Genomic DNA, 22,055 nt, shown 5'->3' with positions numbered 1-22,055 from the left:
GACCTTTTCCAAGGTTTTCCTCTCAGAGCTAGTGCTTTTCCGTCACAATTCTCCCATTTTGTTTTAAAAATCTTCAGCTAACCCAAGATAGCAGCCATATGCCTCTGATTCCTTACATAAGCTTTCTGGTTTGCCCGTCACGGTCAGGTCTATGATTCGTCTTGAGTTAACGTTTGTGTAAGGATTGAGGTAAGGGTGATGAGTTTTTCCCATTAAGGATTTTTTAAAAATCCTCACCCGAGGATGTGTTTTTATTGATTTTAGAGAGAAAGGAAGGGAGAAAGAGAAACATCAACTGGTCACTTCCCATACGCACCCCAACTGGGGATCAAACCCACAACCTGGACATGTGCCCTGACGGGGATCGAACCCGCCAACTTCTGGTGTACGGGATGATGCTCCAGCCAACTGAACCACCCGGCCAGGGCCCCGCATGCACTTTTAATTGGTCTCACACTATTTATGGAAAAAAACCTGTCCTTTTCTCGCCAAACTGCACCGGCACCCATTTGGGTAGCTGTGCACCTGTGTGTGAGCACGCCGTTCTGTTCTGTGACATCATCATCACCATCACCATCACCACTGGTGGAGTTTTCACACTGACTCAGCACAATCAGGGGGGACATTTATACCTCTCTCTTAGGGATCAGGAGTTGTAATAGGGTCCCTGTACAAGAAGATCTATTTGTTGAGAAGCCACATGCTGGGCAATTTACAAACAGCCACCACACCCTGGGGGGCGAAGAGGCTAACGCGCAGAGGGGCCCAGGGAGGTGCTTAGATTTAACAAGCGGCAGAACCAGGGTCTGTCTGCTCCAGGGGTGATGCTGTGGACACTCTGCTATCGGACTACGAAGAAAGAGTTTGCTTATTATTCCCACAAACGGTTACGTTGCGGTGTGCATGCGAAACTTACAAATGAGGTATTTCAATACAAAAAAAAAAAAAAAAGGTAAAGAAAAAAGAAAGGAAGGGAAAAGAAGAACAGAAAAAAAAAAACAAAACCCTGTTTGGACTCTCATTCTATCCCCGTCCCCTCCCCCTCCAATAAAAACAACATTAAAAAAAGCCACATCAAGGATGCTGATCAAAACAGATCAAAAAAGAATGAAAGGAAAACATTTCAAATGAAGTTCAGCTGTTTCTCTTTGGAAACAACAACACCAAGTCCCACTTGCCACAGTAACCTGACAAATAAGAACGGCCTCTGCGGCCACGGGGCTGGAACTTTCCGACGGCATCTGCTCCTGTGCCATTACCGCGGGATCCACCAGTGCGCGGCGAGCGAACAGCTGGGCCGCTGGCTCGTGTCGCGAAGCAGCAGCAGCCCAGGGCTCCTCACCCGCCAGCCACCCTGGAGACGATGACTCCCCGACACTGGAAATCCCCACAGGCCCCTGGAACTGCCCCGAGACGGGGCGTCCGCGGCCTTCCAGCCTGTCCCCACCGGACAGGCCTCTCTGACATGCAGCCTGGAGTTCCTGGTCCCCACGGGTGGCCAGTCAGAGTCCCGTGCAGTGTCCAGAGGCTGCACAAGCCCTCCCCTCCCAGGGAGGAGGCTGATGGGCATGGCTGATGACCCAGCTGACCCGAGAACGGAGGTGTTATTAACTGGTATTCAACACCAGGACGGCTCCTAGTCTGAGCATACCCAAACACCTACTGCTTTTTCACATAAACTATTGAAATTAAAGTTCACCAAGAGCTTGCTGTTGTGAATTATCTGAAGAGGGTAAACCAAACAAATCTGAAATAATATCACTGCCAAGCCGAGCTAATGAATTTACAAAAGAAACAACTCTTGGGAGAAACTTGTTTTGGCAGAACACACACACGCACACACGCACACACACACACACACGTCACCGCACCACTGCGCTCCTGCACATTCCTCCTCTCGCTCGGCAGAAACAGCACGGCGAGTGGCTCCCAGGCTTCTGGCCGTGGCTGCGGGATGGAGGTGTCCCCGCTGACCAGGACAGGTGGCCACGGGATGATGGAGGTGTCCCCGCTGACCAGGACAGGTGGCTGGGCAGAGGAAGTCTCACCCGGACGTGTGAGGTTTGGGACATTGGCAGACCCTACTCAAAGCCATGAGAATGCTCAGAGCACTGTCTCCCCATCGCCAGGTTCCCAGGGGCTCCAGCCACGGTCACTTCCAGCCCGGATGGTGGCACAGCCTCCTGCAGATTCCGTGTCACTCCACGGTCCAGCAAGCGCCCAGGAGTAAGCTCCTGCGGCCTGTCTGTGCCCGTGCCCTCCCAGTGGCTGGCGAGGAGGCACTGCAGGCCAGGGACTAGGAAGCAGGCACACGGCACACAGCACACACCCAGTTCAAACCCGGCCTGACCGTCAGGCCACTCGCAGCGCACTGCTCATCTGCCAAGTGCAGGTGAGACACGGTCTGCCTCGGGCGCTGCCGGGAGGAAGGGAAGTGTGTAAAGGCACAGCAGGACCCGCTGAGGTTCCTGAAAGAGCCGAGGGAGGGAGGGAGGATCTGAGGGAGCCGGGCGGAGACCTCCGCCCGAGCCCCGTGAGCTGGCGTGTCTGGTCTTTGCGGAAAGCTACAGACCACGAGACGAAGCTTGTCTCATGGGAAGGGAGGTCCGAGGGCCATGGGAGTAACCCTGGGTGAATTTCTTCTTTCGCAAGAAGCCACTTTCCTTGCACCTGCTCGTTCCCTGCTCTCCTGGGCAGAAAGCTTCCCTCTCTCTCCTCCCCGGCCTTGGAGCTAAGCCGAGTCGGAGCTCTGCAGCGAGCGCAGCCCGAGCCCCAATCACGATGCGACGGAGCCAGCTGCTTGCCCCCGAGCGAGAGGCTCTAGGCCTGTCTCCCTGATGAGCTATGGCTCCGTGCTCTCTGAAAGGAGAGATCTCTCTGGCTCATCAGACAAAGGACAGTATCTTTAGCACAAGCAAGCATTTTCCGTCCACTTACTTTGAAACACGTGATTTCCAACAGCTCCTTTTCTGTTCTTCTTTTTTAAATATATTTTTATTTATTTCAGAGAGGAAGGGAGAGGGAGAGAGAGACATCCATGATGAGAGAGAATCATGGATCGGCTGCCTCCTGCACGCCCCCTACTGGGGATGGAGCCCACAACCTGGGCATGTGCCCTTGACCGGAATCGAACCGGGGACCCTTCAGTCCACAGGCCGACGCTCTATCCACTGAGCCAAACCAGCCAGGGCTCCTTTTCTGTTCTTGACAGAAACCACAGTGAGGGGTTTTACTTTAAAATGCGCCCCCCCCCCCATCTCCTCCATCCTAAGACAGCGCCTCACTGTCCCCATGGGGTTCTGCTCTCCGAGTCCCCACAGTGGCCTGTCTGCCCGCTCCACCCGCAGCCAGCGCAGGCCGTGCGGAGAAGGCCCGGACGGGGCTGAGCGTGGCTCTCAGCAGGGAAGCTCCGGAAATCAGTTTCTCTCTCAAACCGAAACGGGCGGCATGGGTTTTGGGGTTCATCACTGCAACAGACCTGCTTCCTATAGCGCCACTCCTTGGGGACACGAGTGCCAGACACCCCAGAACACACAGGATGACAGGTGAGGACAAGAGCCGGAGCCGCAGCTTCAGTCACAGAGGGTCACAGGACAGGACTTGCCAAACCAGAGCTCGGTGCCACCGCCGCGTTCTCCCCGTAACTCCCGTCCACCTGGGAAGCCCGGCCACTACCTGCACAGGCTGCACGGGGGCCGGTCCAGCCGCAACCGAGAAGGGGGCTTCCTTCCCAGGAACAGGCCAACGGGAGGGCAGGCAGCTCCTCAGCCAAGGAGCGGCAGGGGGGCGGGCACGCCGGGGCGCGGGCTGCGGCCTGAGCGGGGCTCCCACACAAGGATACAGGGGTTGCTGTCGTCCGGGCTGCAGCTGTCCAGGATCAGGGGGATGGCGTCCAGCTCGTTGACCTGCGGAGAGGAGAGCACGGAGTTACACGCAGCAGCCGGAGCGCCGGGGTCACGGGGACCTGTCGCTCCGTTTTCTCTCCCTGCTCGTCGCTGCGCTGTCTGTGCAATTCTGAACCCAGAAATATCTGACAACAGGCATGTAAACAAAACGTGATACTTCTCCTTCCCCCCTTCCTCAAAAATGCGGGCCGACTGGCAGCCACACAAACAAGGACAGAGCAGGTGGCCGTTCCCAGGACAGACCCCAGCTGGGCCTGCGTCACGACAGTTCACTGGCACGAGCCAGGGAGTCCCTTTTCTACGTTCGGAGCAGGAAAAGCTTCTCCAACTAGGATTCAAACTCCGGAAGCCACAGGGAACAGGTTTGACTAGGTTTTCTAAAAAGGCAAATGAAAACGGGAAAACTGACTCGTAAGGTATCATAGGCAAAGGTTTATTATTTTAATACATAAAGAACGCCTAAAAATTGGAAAAAGACCAACAATCCAATAGAAAAATGGATGAAATACATGAACAGAAACGACACTGAAAAAAAAGAAACGCAGGCGGACCACAAAGGTATCGGAATATGCTCGACTGTGCGCAGTCAGAGGGAGGCACGTTACTGCCACACCGAGGCACCAGCCGCAGCCGTCAGGTGGCAAACGCCGGCTTTGGCACACACGTGGGAGCGGGGACAGGGACAGCAGCCAGGCACACGCATGGCGCCGGGCAGACCAGCACCGTCCTGAGCGGTTCACTCTTTGGCCAGGACTGCAGGTAACACACACCCCGTGGCCATGCGAAGTTATGTTTGCACAGGTGACTCGCTGCAGCACAACGTGTATTTTTATAAATTTTACTGAGATTATAATCCTCATACCAGAAAACGCACCCTTTTAATTCAGTGGATTTAGTATACTCACAAAGTGTGTCGTCACCACTCTCTAATTTTAGAACCTTTTCATCCACAACCACCAGCAGCCACTCCCTGCCCCGCTCCAGTCCTGTCTCCAGGGAGGTGCGGGATCTGGAGGTTTCACGCCATCGGAATCACAGCACACGGCCTCCTGTGCGTCCCTTCCACGAGCACAGCATCCGAGTCCCGGGAGGTGGCGGGCGGAGTGCTCCACCCCGGGACGGCTGAACCACATGCCACTGGTGCTGTGGATGCACCACAGTCACTTATCCGCGCATCTGGCGACGGGCACTTGAGCTACTTCAACCATCTGGATTAATGACGTGTTCGTGAACGCCCATGTACACGTTTCCGAGTGGACATGTGCGTTCGTTTTCTTGGCGATGGACCGGTAGCAGCAGCATTACCAGGCTTTTAGGTAGCTCCGTAGCGAACATTCTGAGGAGCTGCCAGACTCTTTCAAAGTGGCTGTCCCGTTTCCATCCCACCCCGCTCCTCGGGAACAGCTGCTGTTACCGTCCTGGGTGTGAGGTGGCATGTCATCGTGGTCCATTGCACGTCCCTGATGACCACTGACTGGTTCGGAGCGCCGGTGATATGACAACAAGTATCGTGGGAACGCCCCAGCGTGCTGCAGTCCCGGCGGGTCAGTAAACTAGGGGTGACTCAGAAGACTCCAGTAGCTGGGGTAGCGCGTGGAGGTCACCTGCGTGCTGGGGAGGGATGGCCAGACATAAGAGCACACGAGAGCCAGGTGCAGGGTGGGAAGTGCGGACCCCTGCTGTAATCCCGGAGGCAAGATAACAGATCTCCCTGTGTCCCGAACACCACAGCGGCCACATGAAAACCAGGGCTTCCCCGAGCGCAGAGAAAGGACGATGCGGAAGACAAGGACGGAGGCCAGCGCTCTGTGAGGGCACCTGCTGGTGCAATGCTGGCTTTGGAGTCCTGTGTGTGTTTTGTAGTTTTTTAAAATGGAACTTCGAGTTATAAAAACAAGTTTACCTGACGACATATGCAAGGAAGAAAACTTACTTCACAGAATTACGTGGGTATTGTGACTTCACATCTCAGTGAGATGCGCCCTGAGCTCAGACCCCACGGGACCTTCCACGCACTCGGCCTCGGAGCAGGCCGCGGTGGCACTGCTGTCTGGACCGTTATTTGTGTTCGGGCTAAAGCAGCGGGCAACTCATCATTAGGAACCAAGCTTTCGCATAAAAAAGTTAATTTTACTTTCAATTGGAAACGGTTAGCATGCATTCCTGACAGATTTTCCTTTTTCTAAAAGCATTTGCTCCCGGGCTGTCCCTCCTTCTGAAAGGCCCAGGAGCTGCGACAAGCAGCAGCTGCGCGGTCACAGAGCCCACGTCGGAGGCCAGCTCTCCAGTGCCTGTGCGCGACCTGCCGACCTGCCGGGCAGGGAGGGGCACACCCACTTCCCGCTGCTCCTAGAGCACCGAGGTGGCGGCGGGGATGAAGGTCCGCAACAGGCAGTGCAGGTGCTTGGGATGACAGCGCTGGCGCGTCCCTGGCTCCAGGGCACAGACCGGAAGGGAGCCTCCGAGTCGAGCACTCGCTGGGCCACGTACCGCTGAGTGCGATGCGGAGTGCTAGTCAGTCACCGGACTGCTCAGACTGTTTTCCCATCTGTAAAATGGAGATGACAGCGCCCAGTTCCAAGGGTGACCGCGTACGGCTGGCACACAGGGACCTCTCATGGTGCGTGGGAGTGACGGCGACAGTGCCCTGCAAGAAATCCAGTGGCCACAGCGCGGAGGGAGCGGTGGCTCCTGGACGCCGAGAAACCGCAGGGAGACTGGCCCCCAGCCCAGGACCCAATCCGACTGGGAATTAGGGAAAACTGTGCATTTATTTTTAAAAACCAGGTTCCTTTTGAGGGGGGTAAGGATTCAGGACCTTTATTCAATGCAAGAGAAACATCTCATTTCCGGGGAGAGAAAGAATGTTCAGGTGTGTTAAACGGGTAAGATGTTCTCTGAAGGAAATAAAACCACCGCTGACAACTGAGGCTGAAGGAAGCGATGGTCACACCAGGCGTGGTGAACTGGGCACGCTTCCCCAGTTAAAGGTTGGTCATTCACACCAATGAATTAGGAAATGAGACAGATTCTTACAGAAACCCATTTAATGTTATAACGTAAGTGACCTATGACAAGCAGGTCATTTAAGAATGACACAGGGCAGCCCTAGCCCGTGTGGCTCAGTGAATAGAGCACTGGCCTGCAGACTGAAGGGTCCTGGGTTCGATTCTGGTCAAGGGCACATGGCCGGGTTGCGGGCTCAGTCCCCAGTGGGGGGCGTGCAAGAGGCAGCCAATCAGTGATTGTCTCTCATCATGGATGTTTCTATCTCCCTCTCCCTGCCTTTCTGACATTAAAAAGACGACACAGGACAAGGTCACAGGAGAGGAGGGCGGAGCGGAAGCCCTCGGAGTGATGGGCGCACGGTGATCACAGCTCAAGTTCACTGCCGGGTGCGGAGCTCATGTCGGGGGCAGGGGCCAACAATGAGGGAATTAACACGTTTCCTTCTGTTCGCACTTCATAAAACAAGTTGTTTTCTCACCCAGCGTGTTGGGAGCGGATGCCAGCGAGGAGATGAGTCACGGGCTGCAGCTCACATCAAGGAGCCGAGCTCCGTCACGGCCTCCCCAGCGAGCGCATCCCAGCAAGACAGCCCACCCGCCTAAACAGACCAACACTTCGCCCCCGGAACAAGGTGCAAACAGGACAGCTAACTGGTTTGCTAACTGTTCTCCCCACCTCAGCCAGCGGCCTCAGAGCCGCCTGCGAAGGCGCAGCCCCTCACCGCCTCTCGGCTCCTGCGGGCAGTGTGGAGGGCTGGGAGGAAACAGCCTCAATTGTTCGGGCTGTTCCCCGCCCCCCGCCCCCCCCCCCCAACGGGAAACCAAAGGAAACGCAAACCCGAGGAGAGGCGACGTCCCCCAGGCCCCGACCCCTGCGCACACAGGGACGCAGCCTACCCGGCTCGGTCCGCGATGAACACGGCGCCTCCAACACGCACCGACGAAGGCTCCCGGCGTCCTGTGCTGACGTGGGTACAGGCCGTGTGGCAGGGCAAGGCTTCTCTCGGGGACGAGGCGCCCTCAGACATGCCCACTGGGGGCCGCCGGAGCCTCCCGGGCATCCCCGACTCATCTGCGCCTGCCCGAGGACTCCTGATGCGGGGCCTGTTTTCCGGGCGTGGGGCCGCCCCACCTTTTGCAAAGTGCTCTCCCAGTATTCTGCCCACGGTCATTCTTATGAGCAGCGACGTCCTCAGATCACAGGACACGGGTCCTCGGCAGACACACGTGGAGTGAATGCTCTCTCCCGCTATGGGCCTTCTCTTTCATTGTCTCAACTGAGTGTTTTCTAAGACGCCGACTTTCCCATGTAGACGAAGAACAACTTTCCAGTTTTTACCACGCTCAGTGCTCGGGGCAGCTGACGGGTGCTGAGAGCCCTCTCTCTGATGCTGGGTGCCCTTACCAAGCTGAGGAAGGTCCTTTCTCCTCTGCATTTGCTGTCAATTTTTATGATGAATGTTCCATTTTGACAAACGCTTCCCCTCTACTTATTGAGATAATCCTATCTCTTTCCCCCTTTTCTTCCGTTAATACGTGGTCATTGGGGTTTGATTTTGTAATGTTGACGCAACAGGGCCATCATTATTAGCAATGCACTTCGTTTTATACAGTACACAAATTTATTAGTATTTTGAAAAAATTGTTTTCGTTCATGATTCTGTTAATGTTTACGTTTCTGTAGCTTGTTTTTTCCTAAAGGCTTTGCCTGGAATATACACAAATGCACTGCTGGCTTCATCAAACGGGCTGGGAAGTATTCCCTCCCCCCTTTATTTCTTAAAGAGAAAGACGGCCTGTTTTCCTTCTCAGGTGGTTCATAGACTCACCACTGAAGCAGTGTGCGCCTGGAGATTTGGCTGTGGGAGAAGTTTTTAATTACAAATCCACTTTCTACAATGTCGGCGATGGAGGTTTCCTATTTACTCTCGATTTGGTGCCAACGCTGTGGCAGGAGGACTCACTGGAGACGACTTCCTACACGGCGCACGGCGGACAGCTGGGCACTCCGCTTGGCACGGGGGCACCTGCCGCCCTCATGCACTTACTTCTACACGTTGTAAACCTCAAAACACGTTCCTGTTTTAAATGCATCAAAGAGCCAGCCATATTTTAAACAACCAAAGGTGAGGGGGAAGGTATCTTATTTTTATCCACGTATTTGATTTCTTCGTTTGAGTCAGGTTCACGTTGTCCGTCTTGCACATTTACCACAGCACAGTTCTGCTGACCAATGCTCTTTCCCTTTGACGGGCTGGGAATCTCTGTATTCTGTCCGCATCGTTTCTGAAAAATGTCCTGGCTGGCTGGCTCTGGAATGACAGTTGTCGTCTATCATCTTAAAGCTATCACTCCACTGACTCCTGTTCTGCATTGTTCCTGCAGAGAAGCCTGCTCTGGCTCCTATCTTTGTTCTTCTGACCCAGTGGTCCTCAGCCTTCCTATTAAATCAGTGCTTCCCAGCCTTCCTAATGCTGCGACCCTTTAATACAGCTCCTCATGTGGTGGGGACCCCCAACCATAAAATTATTTTCATTGCTACTTCATAACTGTCATGTTGCTACTGTTAATGAATCGTAATGTAAATATCTGTGTTTTCCGATGGTCTTAGGCGACCCCTGTGAAAGGAGTCGCGAGCCACAGGTTGAGAACCGCTGCTGTAGAGCCTAAGACCATCGGGAAACACAGCTATTTACATTACGGTTCCTAACAGTAGCAACATGACAATTATGAAGTAGCAATGAAAATAATGTTATGGTTGGGGGTCACCACCACATGAGGAACTGTATTAAAGGGTCGCGGCATTAGAAAGGTTGAGAACCACTGGTCTAGACTGACACGCAAAAGTCAGTGAACTGGAGTAGCAACACAATAGGAAAAATTAACCCAAATTAGAAGCTTAAAGTTCTTTGTAAATATTATTAGAATTTTAAAAATTCTGTAAAGCCTGATGAAGGAAAACAGATATCGGTTTTAAAAGAATAGAATAAAAAGAGAAAAATAAGTATAGAAACATAGATGAAATATCATAAACTTTACAAAAAAACTGAAAATCTAAATGGAAATTATTTCTAAGAAAAAATGTCAAAATTGACACAATGAATAAAAAGCCTGAATAGAACGATCATTTAAAAATTTAAATTTAAGTCATTTAAAAATATGAACATGACCAAAGACTCTCTAACAAAAACAGTCAGACCCAAACAGCTCTCCAAGTGGCTACCCCAACTTTTTAGGGAACAGATTCTCCATCACGCATGTCAGCTGTCCAAAACAGAAAAACAGGAAGTTTTCCAACTCCCATTAGTTTCCCACGCCATGGCTGCTAACCCAGGACAGGGCAGGCCAGGACGCCAACGACAGGCTTATCACTTTCCTAAGCCCGAGACAGCAGACCACTGACATGCTGCCAACCCATCACGATCTCAATGTAGATCGGAGAGCCGACGACGCCGTCTTCCTCGTTAATGGACCAACATAACCTCGATGTCACGGGGAAGGGCCTGATGTTTAGCACCGCTTTGTGATTTGATGCGGGGAAGCACGGGGCTCGGGAAGTCTGTCAGGAGGAACTCCGGAAGGTCGGGGGCCTCCGGGGGGAGCCGTCCGCAGGCAACCACCCCTGCCTTGTCTTTCCCAAACCAGTCTGAGCCCCGGGGTGTCCCCGGAACCGTTACGCGGCGTCCTCAGACGGCCTTGCTTAAAGGGCAATTCAGATGCATGTGTCCCTCAAGGCGCTTGCCCTGCTGAGCGTGCCTGGAGTTCGTTTTAGCTCCGGCGGTTGTTACAGTGAAAGGCCGGGGAGGCCGGGAACGGGGCTGCTTGGTTTCTCATGCCAGGCAGTCCCTTAGCCTCTCTGCCACAGACACGTGTCAGAGTCCGCGTTCACCTGTCGTGCACGCTCTGCTGGTCGCCCCGGCAATGTAAACGTCAGAGAACTGTTTTAACGAACAAGGCCACGCACTGGAGGCCTGGCGTAAATGTTGCACCTCAGAGAAGAGGCGGACGGCTCCCCGGGGCACAGGAGACCCAGACAGGCTTGCTCTCACGTGGGCACCACACTCCGCGGAGCCCGGCAGTGTCCGAGGGCTTCGTTCAAAGCGAAATGTTAGCTTGTTTACACGGGGGGGGGGGGGGGGGGAGTGGGGGGGCAGTCTTGCTGAGATGCCCTCTGAACACTGGGCTCGGACCCACGAGGAGCTGAAGGGCGAGCAAGTGCGGGTATGGCCGTCAGAGCGCAGCCAAGGAGCGCCAGGCTGACTGGGTGGGGAAGGGACAGGCACCGGGTGTGAAACAGGAAATGCTGAAACTGCCGAGTAAAACGCCCAGAAGGGAGATGCCAAGGGCGCCGAGACTAAGAGCTCGTGCAGTGAATCAAGAAGGCGTCCATGTTTCAGCCGAGGTGTCCCTAGAGCTCAGCTGTGAGCAGGCCTACAACTCCCAGGAGGGGAAGAGGAGCCTGCTGGCTCGCTGGAACAGCCACGCCAAGGAGAGCGAGACCCAATGCCACGGGCCACCACCTGCCACAGGCCACCACCTGCCACAGGCGCACTGCAGTCCTGGAAGCCGAAGCCAAGACCCTGCCCGACGCTCAGAGGCCGCAGGCTTCCTGCTGTGGACCGCCTGCTGGCGGAGCCTTCGCTGTGCCCGGGCCCCCTCCGCCGAGGCCACCGGCAGAAGACCTGGGGCAGGCTCGGTTCCTCACTGGTGGAGTCAGGCTTCGGAAGGGAGGAGCAGCTCTTACACCAACCCTGCCTTGCTAACCGGTGTTAATTTTAGGAAGCGAGGCACATCAGTGACTTGGTCCTGGGCTCCTGAAACCCCCACAGGCTGCAGCTGCTCCGAGGACCCGGCCCGAGCAGGCCCAGAGCCCCCAGTTGCGATTGAGCAGAATGAAGGTCGAGAGAGCAATTTCTTTGAATTTTAGCTCACACGGGCAGAGCACTTGACTTTAATTTAAAATGAAATGTCATCTTTGGATTTTAATATTTCCCTGGGAATTTGATTAATGAGATAGAATTAATATTCAAATATAGGGTATCTCTTGTGGGCATTTTATTACTACAGTGAATTTAGGCCTTTCACTGCAGTATCTTAATATGGAATGAATTTCTGCCTTGAGGTCAAAGTGATTTGGGGGTTAATTTGATTCATGTATTCGTCTGACCCACTTAAGAGTCCCCGGGGGTACCATCTTGCCTCGCTGCCGTGGCCCGTGGCCCGTGGCCCGTGGCCGGGAGAAGGGAGGCGCGGCTGGCACGGGGGGAGGGCCTCCTAAAGGGGGAGCAGACGTCCCGATGACCGATCCTCTCCCCTAACAAGGAAGGATGCGGAGGCAGAGCCGCCTCCCGCCCGTTATGCTGTGGACGGAGCTGAGGAACACCCTGCTCCTCGGCTTTCGCCAGGGATGCCCTGGTCCCAGCTCACGGATCTTGGGGTGATACACACACACATATGTGCATGTATGTACTGTAAAAGCTCCGTAGGTGGCCCAGTAGGGTAGAATATAGCCTTGAAGTCAGGAAAATAATTTAGGTTTTTTCCCAAGTGTAAAATGAGCCTCAAGATTTTATGCAGGAGAAGGAAGTAATCAGTCTGGATCTTTAAGAAGATGCTGTGGCTGTCCCATGAAGAGGGGCTGGAGGAGGGGCTGTGGCAACGAGGCCTGCAAGGAGGCACCGTAGTCAGCCGAGTGGTGACACGGGCCAGGCCACGCTGGTGGCTGTGGGGACAGAGGAAGCAGGCCGACGTGAGATGCAGTTAAGGTACCTCAGAAGGAACTGCTTTCTAGGTTGGGGCCGGAAGAGAAGAGAGGACGTGGAGATTCAGGCATGCTGGATGAGGTGGCCTCACCTGCTGAGAGGCAGAAGCAAAGGCTGGGTGAAGCGGGGCACTCAAGAGCCCGGCTGTGGACCTGTGAGGGGCGACATGCGTGGAGACATGCAGGTGGACGCCAGCAGTTCTGTCTTCTCTGTTTCACATCGAGAGAAGGGGAGCAGTTCCCTGTCCCTGGGCTCGAGAGCTCCTCTGGAAGGCACCTGCACACACGGTCTCCCCAGCCCAGGAATGAGGACTCCCCGGGGGGTGGGCGAGACAGCAGGGCTCAGGACAAGTCCCGAGGCACTGGAACACTCAGAGGCCTGCGGAGACAACTCCTGGGCTCCTCGGCAGCTTTCAATAACTGTGGCATCACCACCAAGTGTTCCTTAGTCAAAAGGTGGGACAGGAGCAGGTCACCGCGGACTGGTAGCACCACCTGGTTCCAGAGTAAATCAGGGGGAGTCTCTCCTGAGTATGTAATCGGAGTCCCAGTGGGCGGGGAGCCACCCGCTCATGTCTGTGCAGAGCCGAGTGTCTGGCCACCGAGCGTGGGCCCCAGCGGGAGGTGGGGCTTGGGAGGCGGTGGCGGTGGAGCACACACTTGGGCGCCCCTGGTCATGGCGGGAAGGTGGACCTGAACACCTCCACCACGGGAAGGAGGCCCGGTGTTATCAGCCCCCTCTCGCCAGCCTGCTCTCACCTTCTGAGCACCAGCTTGCACGACGCCATAAAAGCACTTCTTAAAACACACCACTGAGTCATATCAAAAATATATAGGGGAGGGGTCCAAGATGGCTGCTGATGGGACGGCAGGCTGCAAGACAGTGAGAGAATAAAAGGAGAGTGCGGGGAGTGTCTGTATTGAGTGAGTGAGGGACAGCTATGCTCCACGGGACTGTTGGGGACTAGCAGACCGGGCTCCCCTGGCCAGGCAGCCTCTACTGCTGCTGAAATCTCTTCTGGAGCAGCCGGCTCTGCAGCAGAGACCACACCATCTTGAAGAGGAAAGCGGCTGTGATGGAAGCCCAGCCTTACCTTCAACCAGGGAGACCTCGGATACCTCCTGGGACCCTACAACCACAACGCCCAGGGACCAGCTGCCTCAGCTGCGAACCCACGAACACCGAGACTCCAGCCTCCCCAACTGCGGGCGCCTAAAAAGGCTGTCCCAAGGGGAAAAAACAAAGCAGTGCCGAATATGTGGACAGGTCCTGTGCCTTCTCACAGAGCAGATAGAAGGAACAGCTGAATCAAACAACATCCACCCGGAATTGGAGAATTAAACACAGCTGGTGAGGCAATCCATGGATGGAAAGGTCAGATATCGCCTAGAGCAGCCTTGGGCAAACTATGGCCCGCGGGCCGGATCCAGATGTTCTATCCGGTTCTCTTGCTCTCCCCTCCGCTCCTTTACTTTGAATTTATATTAGTTCACACAAACACTCCATCCATGCTTTTGTTCCGGCACTCCGGTCCAGTTTAAGAACCCATTGTGGCCCTCGAGTCAAAAAGTTTGCCCACCCCTGGCCTAGAGCCATGGTCGGCAAACTGCAGCTCGCGAGCCACATGCGGCTCTTTGGTCCCTTGAGTGTGGCTCTTCCACAAAATACCACAGCCTGGGCGAGTCTATTTTGAAGAAGCGGTGTTAGAAGAAGTTTAAGTTTAAAATATTTGGCTCTCAGAAGAAATTTCAATCGTTGTCCTGTTGATATTTGGCTCCGTGGACGAATGAGTTTGCCGACCACTGGCCTAGAGAAAGCTCTGCCTCCTCAGATTCATCTGGGTGTTTGTTGTTTGGGTGTTTGTTATTTGCATTTTTTGGATTAGTTGTTTATTGGAGTTTTCTCCCCTTCTTTTTTCTTCTCTTTCTTTTCTCTCTTACATTTTTTCCTTTTCTCAATATCATTTTTGCACTCTTTTCTCTCACCTAATTCTCTGGTGGTCACCTTTGTTTGGGGTTATTAGTATTGTGAATACATTTGTGTTTGGTGCCCTGTGCATTGTGTCTTGTCATGTTGTATTTTGTGCCTTTAAGTCAATGCAGGAGAGAGAGAGCTACATAACCAGACACCCTGAGAGGAGCGATCATGGGGCGACAAAGAAACAGCCTGCATACAAAAGAAAAGGAGGAATCACCGGAAAAGGCAGTAAACAAAATGGAGGCAAGCAATATGTCAGAGAAAGAACTCATAGCAATGGTCATAAGGTCGCTGAAAAGGATGGCGAACAAATTGAACAACATGTGTAAGAACCAAGAGAAAACGAAGAAGAACCAAGAAGAAATGAAAAATGACATCACTGCAATGAAGAACTCAATAGAAAGCATCAACAGTAGACTAGAAGAAGCGAAGGACCACATCAGTGAGCTAGAAGACAAGGTAGGAAAAAATAAGCAAGCAGAGCAGCATCTAGAAAAAAAAACACTTAAAAAACAGGAGGAGAGCCCAAGAAAACTTTAGGACAACACGAAACGAAACAACATCTGCATAATAGGGGATCCAGAAGGAGAAGAAACTGAGCAAGGAATAGAAAACCTGTTTGAAGAAATAATGACAGAAAACTTCCCTGATATTGGGAAGAAAAAACGCACACAAGTCTAAGAAGTACATAGAGTCCCAAACAAGATGAACCCCAAAAGACCAACACTAAGACACATTATAATTAAATTGGCAAACACCAAGGACAAAGTAAGAATCTTAAAGGCTGCCAGAGAGACAGAAAGTTACCTACAAGGGATCTCCCATCGGACTATCGACTGATTTCTCAACAGAAACACATCAGGCCAGAAGGGAATGGAATGAAATATACAAAGTCATGCAAAGCAAGGGTCTGAATCCAAGAACACTGTACCCAGTAAGGCTATCAATTAAAGTTGAGGGTGAAATCAGGAGTTTCACCGACAAAAAAGGACTAAGGGAATTTATTACCACCAAACCAGCAATGCAAGAAATGCTAAAGGGTCTGCTGTAAAAAGAAGAAATGGGAAGGGAAGAAGGAACACCAGCATAAAGAATAAAAATGGTGACAAACAAGCACCTATCAATAATGACTTTAAATGTAAATGGATTAAATGCCCCAATCAAAAGACATAGGGTAGCTGAGTGGATAAGAAAACATGACCCATATATCTGCTGTCTACAGGAAACCCACCTCAGAACAAAGACTCACACAGACTGATGGTGAAGGGATGGAAAAAGGTTTTTCAGGCGAATGGAAAGGAAAAAAAAAGCTGGGGTAGCAATACTTATATCTGAGAAATTAGACCTCAAAGTGAAGGCCATAACAAGAGATAAGGAAGGCCACTTCAAAATATTAAAGGGAGAAATTCAACAAGAAGATATAAATCTGGTAAACATATATGCACCCAATAAAGGAGAACCCAAATACATAAAAAAAAAAAACTTCTGGGGGATATCAAGGGAGAGATTGACAGCAATACAGTCATAGTAGGGGACTTGAATACCCCACTAACACCACTGGACAAATCCTCTAAACAAAAAATCAGCAAAGAAACATCAATCCTAAATGACTCACTAGATCAGATAGAATTGACATCTTCAGAACATTTCACCCCAAAGGCACAGAATATACATTCTTCTCAAGTGCACATGGGTCATTTTCAAAGACAGACCACATATTGGGACACAGGCAAAGTCTCTTCAAATTCAGTAAGATAGAAATCATATCAAGCATCTTCTCAGATCACAATGGCATAAAATTAGAAATCAACTACAATAAAAAAATCAAACACCTGGAGGCTAAATAGCATGCTATTAAACAATGAGTTACCAAAGAGATCAAAAAAGAAATTAAAAGCATCATGGCAACAAATGACAATGAAAACACAACAATCCAAAATCTATGGGACACAGCAAAAGCAGTCTTGGGAGGGAAGTTCATAGTTCTACAGGACTACCTCAAAAAACAGGAAAAAATGGTAATAAATTATCTAACCCCACAACTCAAAGAGTTAGAAAGAGAGCAACAACAACAACAACAAAAAACCCCAGCATAAGCAGAAGGAAGGAAATAATAAAGATCAGAGTGGAAATAAACGACATAGAGACCAAAAAAACAATACAAAAGATAAACAAAACCAAGAGCTGGTTCTTTGAGAGGATAAACAAGATTGATGAACCTCTAGCCAGGCTCACCAGGAAGCAAAGAGAGAGGACCCAAATAAACAAAATCAGAAATGAAAGAGGTGAAGTAACAACCGATCCCACAGAAATACTAACGACTATGAAAAAATATTATGAACAACTCTATTCCAACAAAATGGACAACCTAGACGAAATGGACATATTCTTAGAAAAATACAAGCTCCCAAAATTCAATCAGGAAGAACCAAAAAACATTTCAGGCCAATAACTACCGAAGAAATTGAAGCAGCGATCAAAAATCTTCCAGCAAACAAAAGCCCTGCTCTGGACAGCTTTACAGGGGAGTTCTACCAAGCATTCAAAGAAGAACTAAAATCTATCCTCCTCAGACTAGTCAAAAAAATTGAAGAGGAAGGCACACTCCCAAGCTCTTTCTATGAAGCCAGCATTACCCTAATCCCAAAACCAGATAAAGACACCACACAAAAAAAAAAAAAAAGAGAGAGAGAGAGAACTACAGGCCAATATCCTTGATGAACATAGATACTAAAATCCTCAACAAAATTCTAGCAAATCAGTTTCAGCATTACATTAGAAAGATCATACATCGTGACTAAGTGGGATTTATCCCAGGGATGCAAGGATGGTACAATATCTGCAAATCAATAAATGTGATACAGCACATGAACAAACTGAGAGATAAAAATCACATAATCATATCAATAGATGCAGAAAAAGCATTTGACAAAATCCAACACGCTTTCTTGATAAAAACTCTCAGCAAAGTGGGAATAGAGGGATCATACCTCAATATAATAAAAGCCTTATATGACAAACCTACAGCCAGCATCATACTCAATGGGAAAAACTAAACTCATTTCCCCTAAGAACAGGAACAAGACAGGGATGCCCACTCTCACCACTCCTGTTCAACATAGTACTGGAAGTACTAGCCATAGCGATCAGACAAGAAGAAATAAAAGGCATCCAAATTGGAAAAGAAGTAAAACTGTCCTTATTCGCAGATGACATGACACTATACATAGGAAACCCCAAAAACTCCATCAAAACACTACTAGACCTAATAAATGAATACGGCAATGTAGCAGGATACAAAATTAATACCCAGAAATCTATGGTCTTTTTATACAGCAATAATGAACTCACAGAAAGAGAAACGATAAAAAAAAGAAAAATACCATTTACCATTGCACAAAAAAAAAAAAACTAAGACACCTAGGAATAAACTTAACTAAGGACGTAAAAGACCTGTACTCGGAAAACTACAGGACATTGAAAAAAAGAGATAGAGGAAGACATAAACAAATGGAAGAACATACCATGTTCATGGACTGGTAGAATCAACATCATTAAAATGTCCATACTACCCAAAGCAATCTACAGATTCAATGCACTCCCCATTAAAATACCAATGGCATATTTCAAAGATCTGGAACAATCTCTCCAAAAATTCATCTGGAATAAAAAAAGACCCTGAATAGCCACAGCAATCCTGAGAAAGAAGAACAAAGTTGGAGGGATCACAATACCAGATGTCAAGCTATATTACCAAGCCACGGTTCTCACAACTGCCTGGTACTGGCACAATAACAGACATATAGACCAATGGAACAGAACAGAGAACCCAGAAATCGACCCAAGCCATTATGCTCAATTAATAATTGACAAAAGAAGCAAAAGCATACAATGGAGTCAAGACAGTCTCTTCAATAAATGGTGCTGGGAAATTTGGTCAGATACATGCGAAAAAATGAAACTAAATCACCAACTTACACCATACACAAAAACAAACTCAAAATGGTTAAATGTATGATGGGAAATCATAAAAATCCTACAAGACTCCATAGGCAGCAAAATAGCAGACATATGTCGTAGCAATATCTTTACCAACACAGCTCCTAGGACAGTGGTCAGCAAACTCATTAGTCAACAGAGCCAAATATCAACAGTACAACGACTGAAATTTCTTTTGAGAGCCAAATTTTTTAAACTAAAACTATATAGGTAGGTACGTTGTTATTAACTTAATTAGGGTACTCCTAAGCTGGCCTTTGCTAAAAACTCAAGGGGCCAAAGAGCCGCATGTGGCTCGCGAGCCGCAGTTTGCCGACCACTGTCGTAAGGCAATGGAGACTAAGGAGAAAATAAACAAATAGGACTACATCAAAATAAAAACTTCTGCACAGCAAAAGAAACCATCAATAAAACAACAAGAAAGCCCACTGCATGGGAGAACATATTTGCCAATGATATTTCCAAGAAGGGTTTAATCTCCAAAATTTACAGGGAACTCATACAACTTAACAAAAGGAAGATAAACAATCCAATCAAAAAAATGGGCAAAGGATCTAAATAGACACTTTTCAAAAGAGGACATACAGAAGGCCCAGAGACATATGAAAACCTGCTCAAAAGTCACTAATCATCCGAGAGATGCAAATCAAAACGAGATACCATCTCACACCTGTCAGGATGGCTATCATCAACAAATCAACAAATGACAAGTGCTGGCAAGGATGTGGAGAAAAAGGAACCCTCCTACACTGCTGGTGGGAATGCAGACTGGTACAGCCACTGTGGGAGACAGTATGGAGTTTCCTCAAAAAGTTGAGAATGGAACTCCCATTTGACCCAGAAATCCCACTTCTAGGAATATATCCCAAGAAACTAGAAACACCCATCAGAAAGGATATATGCACCCCTATGTTCATAGTGGCACAATTCACCATAGCTAAGATCTGGAAACAGCCCAAGTGCCCACCAGCAGATGAGTGGATTAAAAAGCTGTGGTACATCTACACAATGGAATACTACGCTGCTATAAAAAAGGAAGTTTTACTATTTTCAACAGCATGGATGGACCTGGAGACTATTATGCTAAGCGAAATAAGCCAATTGGAGAAAGATAAATATCACATGATCTCACTCATTGGTGGGATATAATGAGCAACATAATTTGATGAACAAGAATAGATCCAGAGACAAATGGCAGGGAGGGGGGGTTAGAGATCAACCAAAGGACTTGTATGCATGCATATTAGCATCACAAATGGACACAGACACTGGGGCGGGGCGGGGCGGGGGGCTTGCCCGGGCTGGGAATGGCGGGGCAAATGGGGAAAAAGGAGACATATGTAAAACTTTAGACAATAAAACAACAACCACCCAAAAAAGCACACCGAGTTCCCACTCGCCCCCTCACTCTCTGGCGCGGCCTGCTTCCTGCAGCCCAGCTTCCCTGCCAGGAGCTGCTGACAGCTTTGTCTGAGCTCACGCCTCCCCATCAAAACTGACCGCAAACATCTTTTTCAACACCTGTCTCACCGAGCTGTGAAACAGTCTCGCCTCTCCAAACCAGAATGGAAATTAAAACCTGTGCTGTACTTCTTTTATAAGAAAAGTAAAACGCACTGGTGCTTTAAAAAAAAATAGTTTGGGTAATCCAACACTAGATACCGCAGACGAGCGTAAGCGCTCATTCCCAATGGGTTCACGTGTGAGCGACAGGGACATCCCCTTTTCGGCGGGCAGGAGCTCACTGTAGGTGAGAATGCAGCGACAGCGTTTTCTTTCAGTTGCGCGGATCGCCCCGGCCCGTGCCTCGGTTGGTTGGCCCGTGCCGTCAATCCGAAGATCGCGGGCACAATCCCCGGTCAGGGCGCGTACGGGAGGCAACTGATGGGTCTTCTCTCACGCTGATGCTTCTCTCTCTAAAAATCAGTAACAAACCACATCCTCAGGTGAGGATTTTAAAAAAATTTAAACGTTACAGTGATCACTGGATTTGTCCTCGAATCATTTTTCAGGGTAACTTCTTTTATTTATTTTTTTAAAATATATATTTATTGATTTCAGAGAAGAAGGGAGAGGGAGAGAGAGCTAGAAACATCAGTGATGAGAGAGAATCATGGATTGGCTGCCTCCTGCGCACCTCCTACTGGGGATGGAGCCCACAACCTGGGCACATGCCCTTGGCCGGAATCGAACCTGGGACCCTTCAGTCCGCAGGCTGACGCTCTATCCACTGAGCCAAACTGGCTAGGGCCAGGGTAACTTCTTTTAGAAGCTTATTATTGAAAGCAAATTATACTGTGGGCTGTGAAATATGCCAATTTCTTATCTTGTTCTGCTAAAAATAGATAGCAATAACACAAGCTACACATACAAACACACCCAACTCAGCTGAGTAAGAAATATTTTTATTTCAACGACTCATTCTGTCCCAGCCCAGGCCACAAGAGCAAAGACGACTGGGATGGCAAGTTCAGCTGCAGAAAGACGGATGGACAGTGCTCCCTGAAGCAGGCTTGCTGTGTGCCCGGGTAAAAGGATGCTGGTCCTGGGGCCTGGAGGGGGAGCAAAACCCCAGTGCACTCGCCGTCTCCCCAGCCCTCTGCCCTCGACGTTTGAGGGCTCAGGGCGGGCAGCAGGGTAGAACAGAAGGTCCAGCTTCGGGCCAATGAGAATTAGAGTTTATTACACTAGCCCAGTGGTCGGCAAACTCATTCGTCAACGGAGCCAAATATCAACAGGACAATGATTGAAATTTCTTTGGAGAGCCACATTTTTTAAACTTAAACTTCTTCTAACGCCACTTCTTCAAAATAGACTTGCCCAGGCCGTGGTATTTTGTGGAAGAGCCACACTCAAGGGGCCAAAGAGCCGCATGTGGCTCGCGAGCTGCAGTTTGCCGACCACTGCACTAGAGGATCCCGGTCCCAAAACCTCACTGAGCCCAGGCTGGGGGCTCCCTCGGATCTGACCCCTTTCTTTTGAGGCCAACCACCCCCCTTGAAGCAGGGTCAGCTCTATCCATGCACACCCTCTCTTTTTCCTCAGACCCCAGTACATTATACACATACATGTTTTAAAATATGGGATCACTGTCAAATGTACGCTACCTCACATCTTCCCATATAATAACAATTCTCTGAATAAAAATTGGGTTTTTTAAATGGTATATACAATTCTATTCCAATCCACTGTAATTTATTTAACCTTCACCTTCTCAGGACATTTGAATCACTTCTAACTTTCAGCCAACAACATAATGAATATCCTTACCAAAACGTTTCACTCTGTCACTGATGATTTACTTTGGAGAAATGCCCAAAGCACCACCAGATGAAAACTGTTAACGCATTGGCCACACGTGCCAAGCTGCCCCCGAGGACTCTTCCCCCCGCCCGTGTCCGCAG

The 22,055-nt window shown here is 50.0% G+C and overlaps 1 protein-coding gene across 3 annotated transcripts in view; it reads right to left on the bottom strand.

The window, feature by feature from the left end:
* ATXN10 (ataxin 10) overlaps positions 1-22,055 on the bottom strand; it is a 132,927-nt gene that overhangs the window by 18,966 nt on the left and 91,906 nt on the right. For all 3 annotated transcript variants that reach the window (XM_080659444.1, XM_080659445.1, XM_080659446.1), the window contains exon 10: positions 3,842-3,905. In XM_080659444.1, coding sequence (XP_080515570.1) covers positions 3,842-3,905 — 64 coding nt within the window. The remainder of the gene's footprint in view (positions 1-3,841; positions 3,906-22,055) is intronic.

The sequence above is a fragment of the Plecotus auritus genome (assembly GCF_963455305.1).
Source record: "Plecotus auritus genome assembly, chromosome: 3".
NCBI classification, from domain to species: Eukaryota; Metazoa; Chordata; class Mammalia; order Chiroptera; family Vespertilionidae; genus Plecotus; species Plecotus auritus.
The sequence above is the reverse complement of the archived record's forward strand: the minus strand, read 5'-3'. Positions and strand labels throughout refer to the sequence as shown.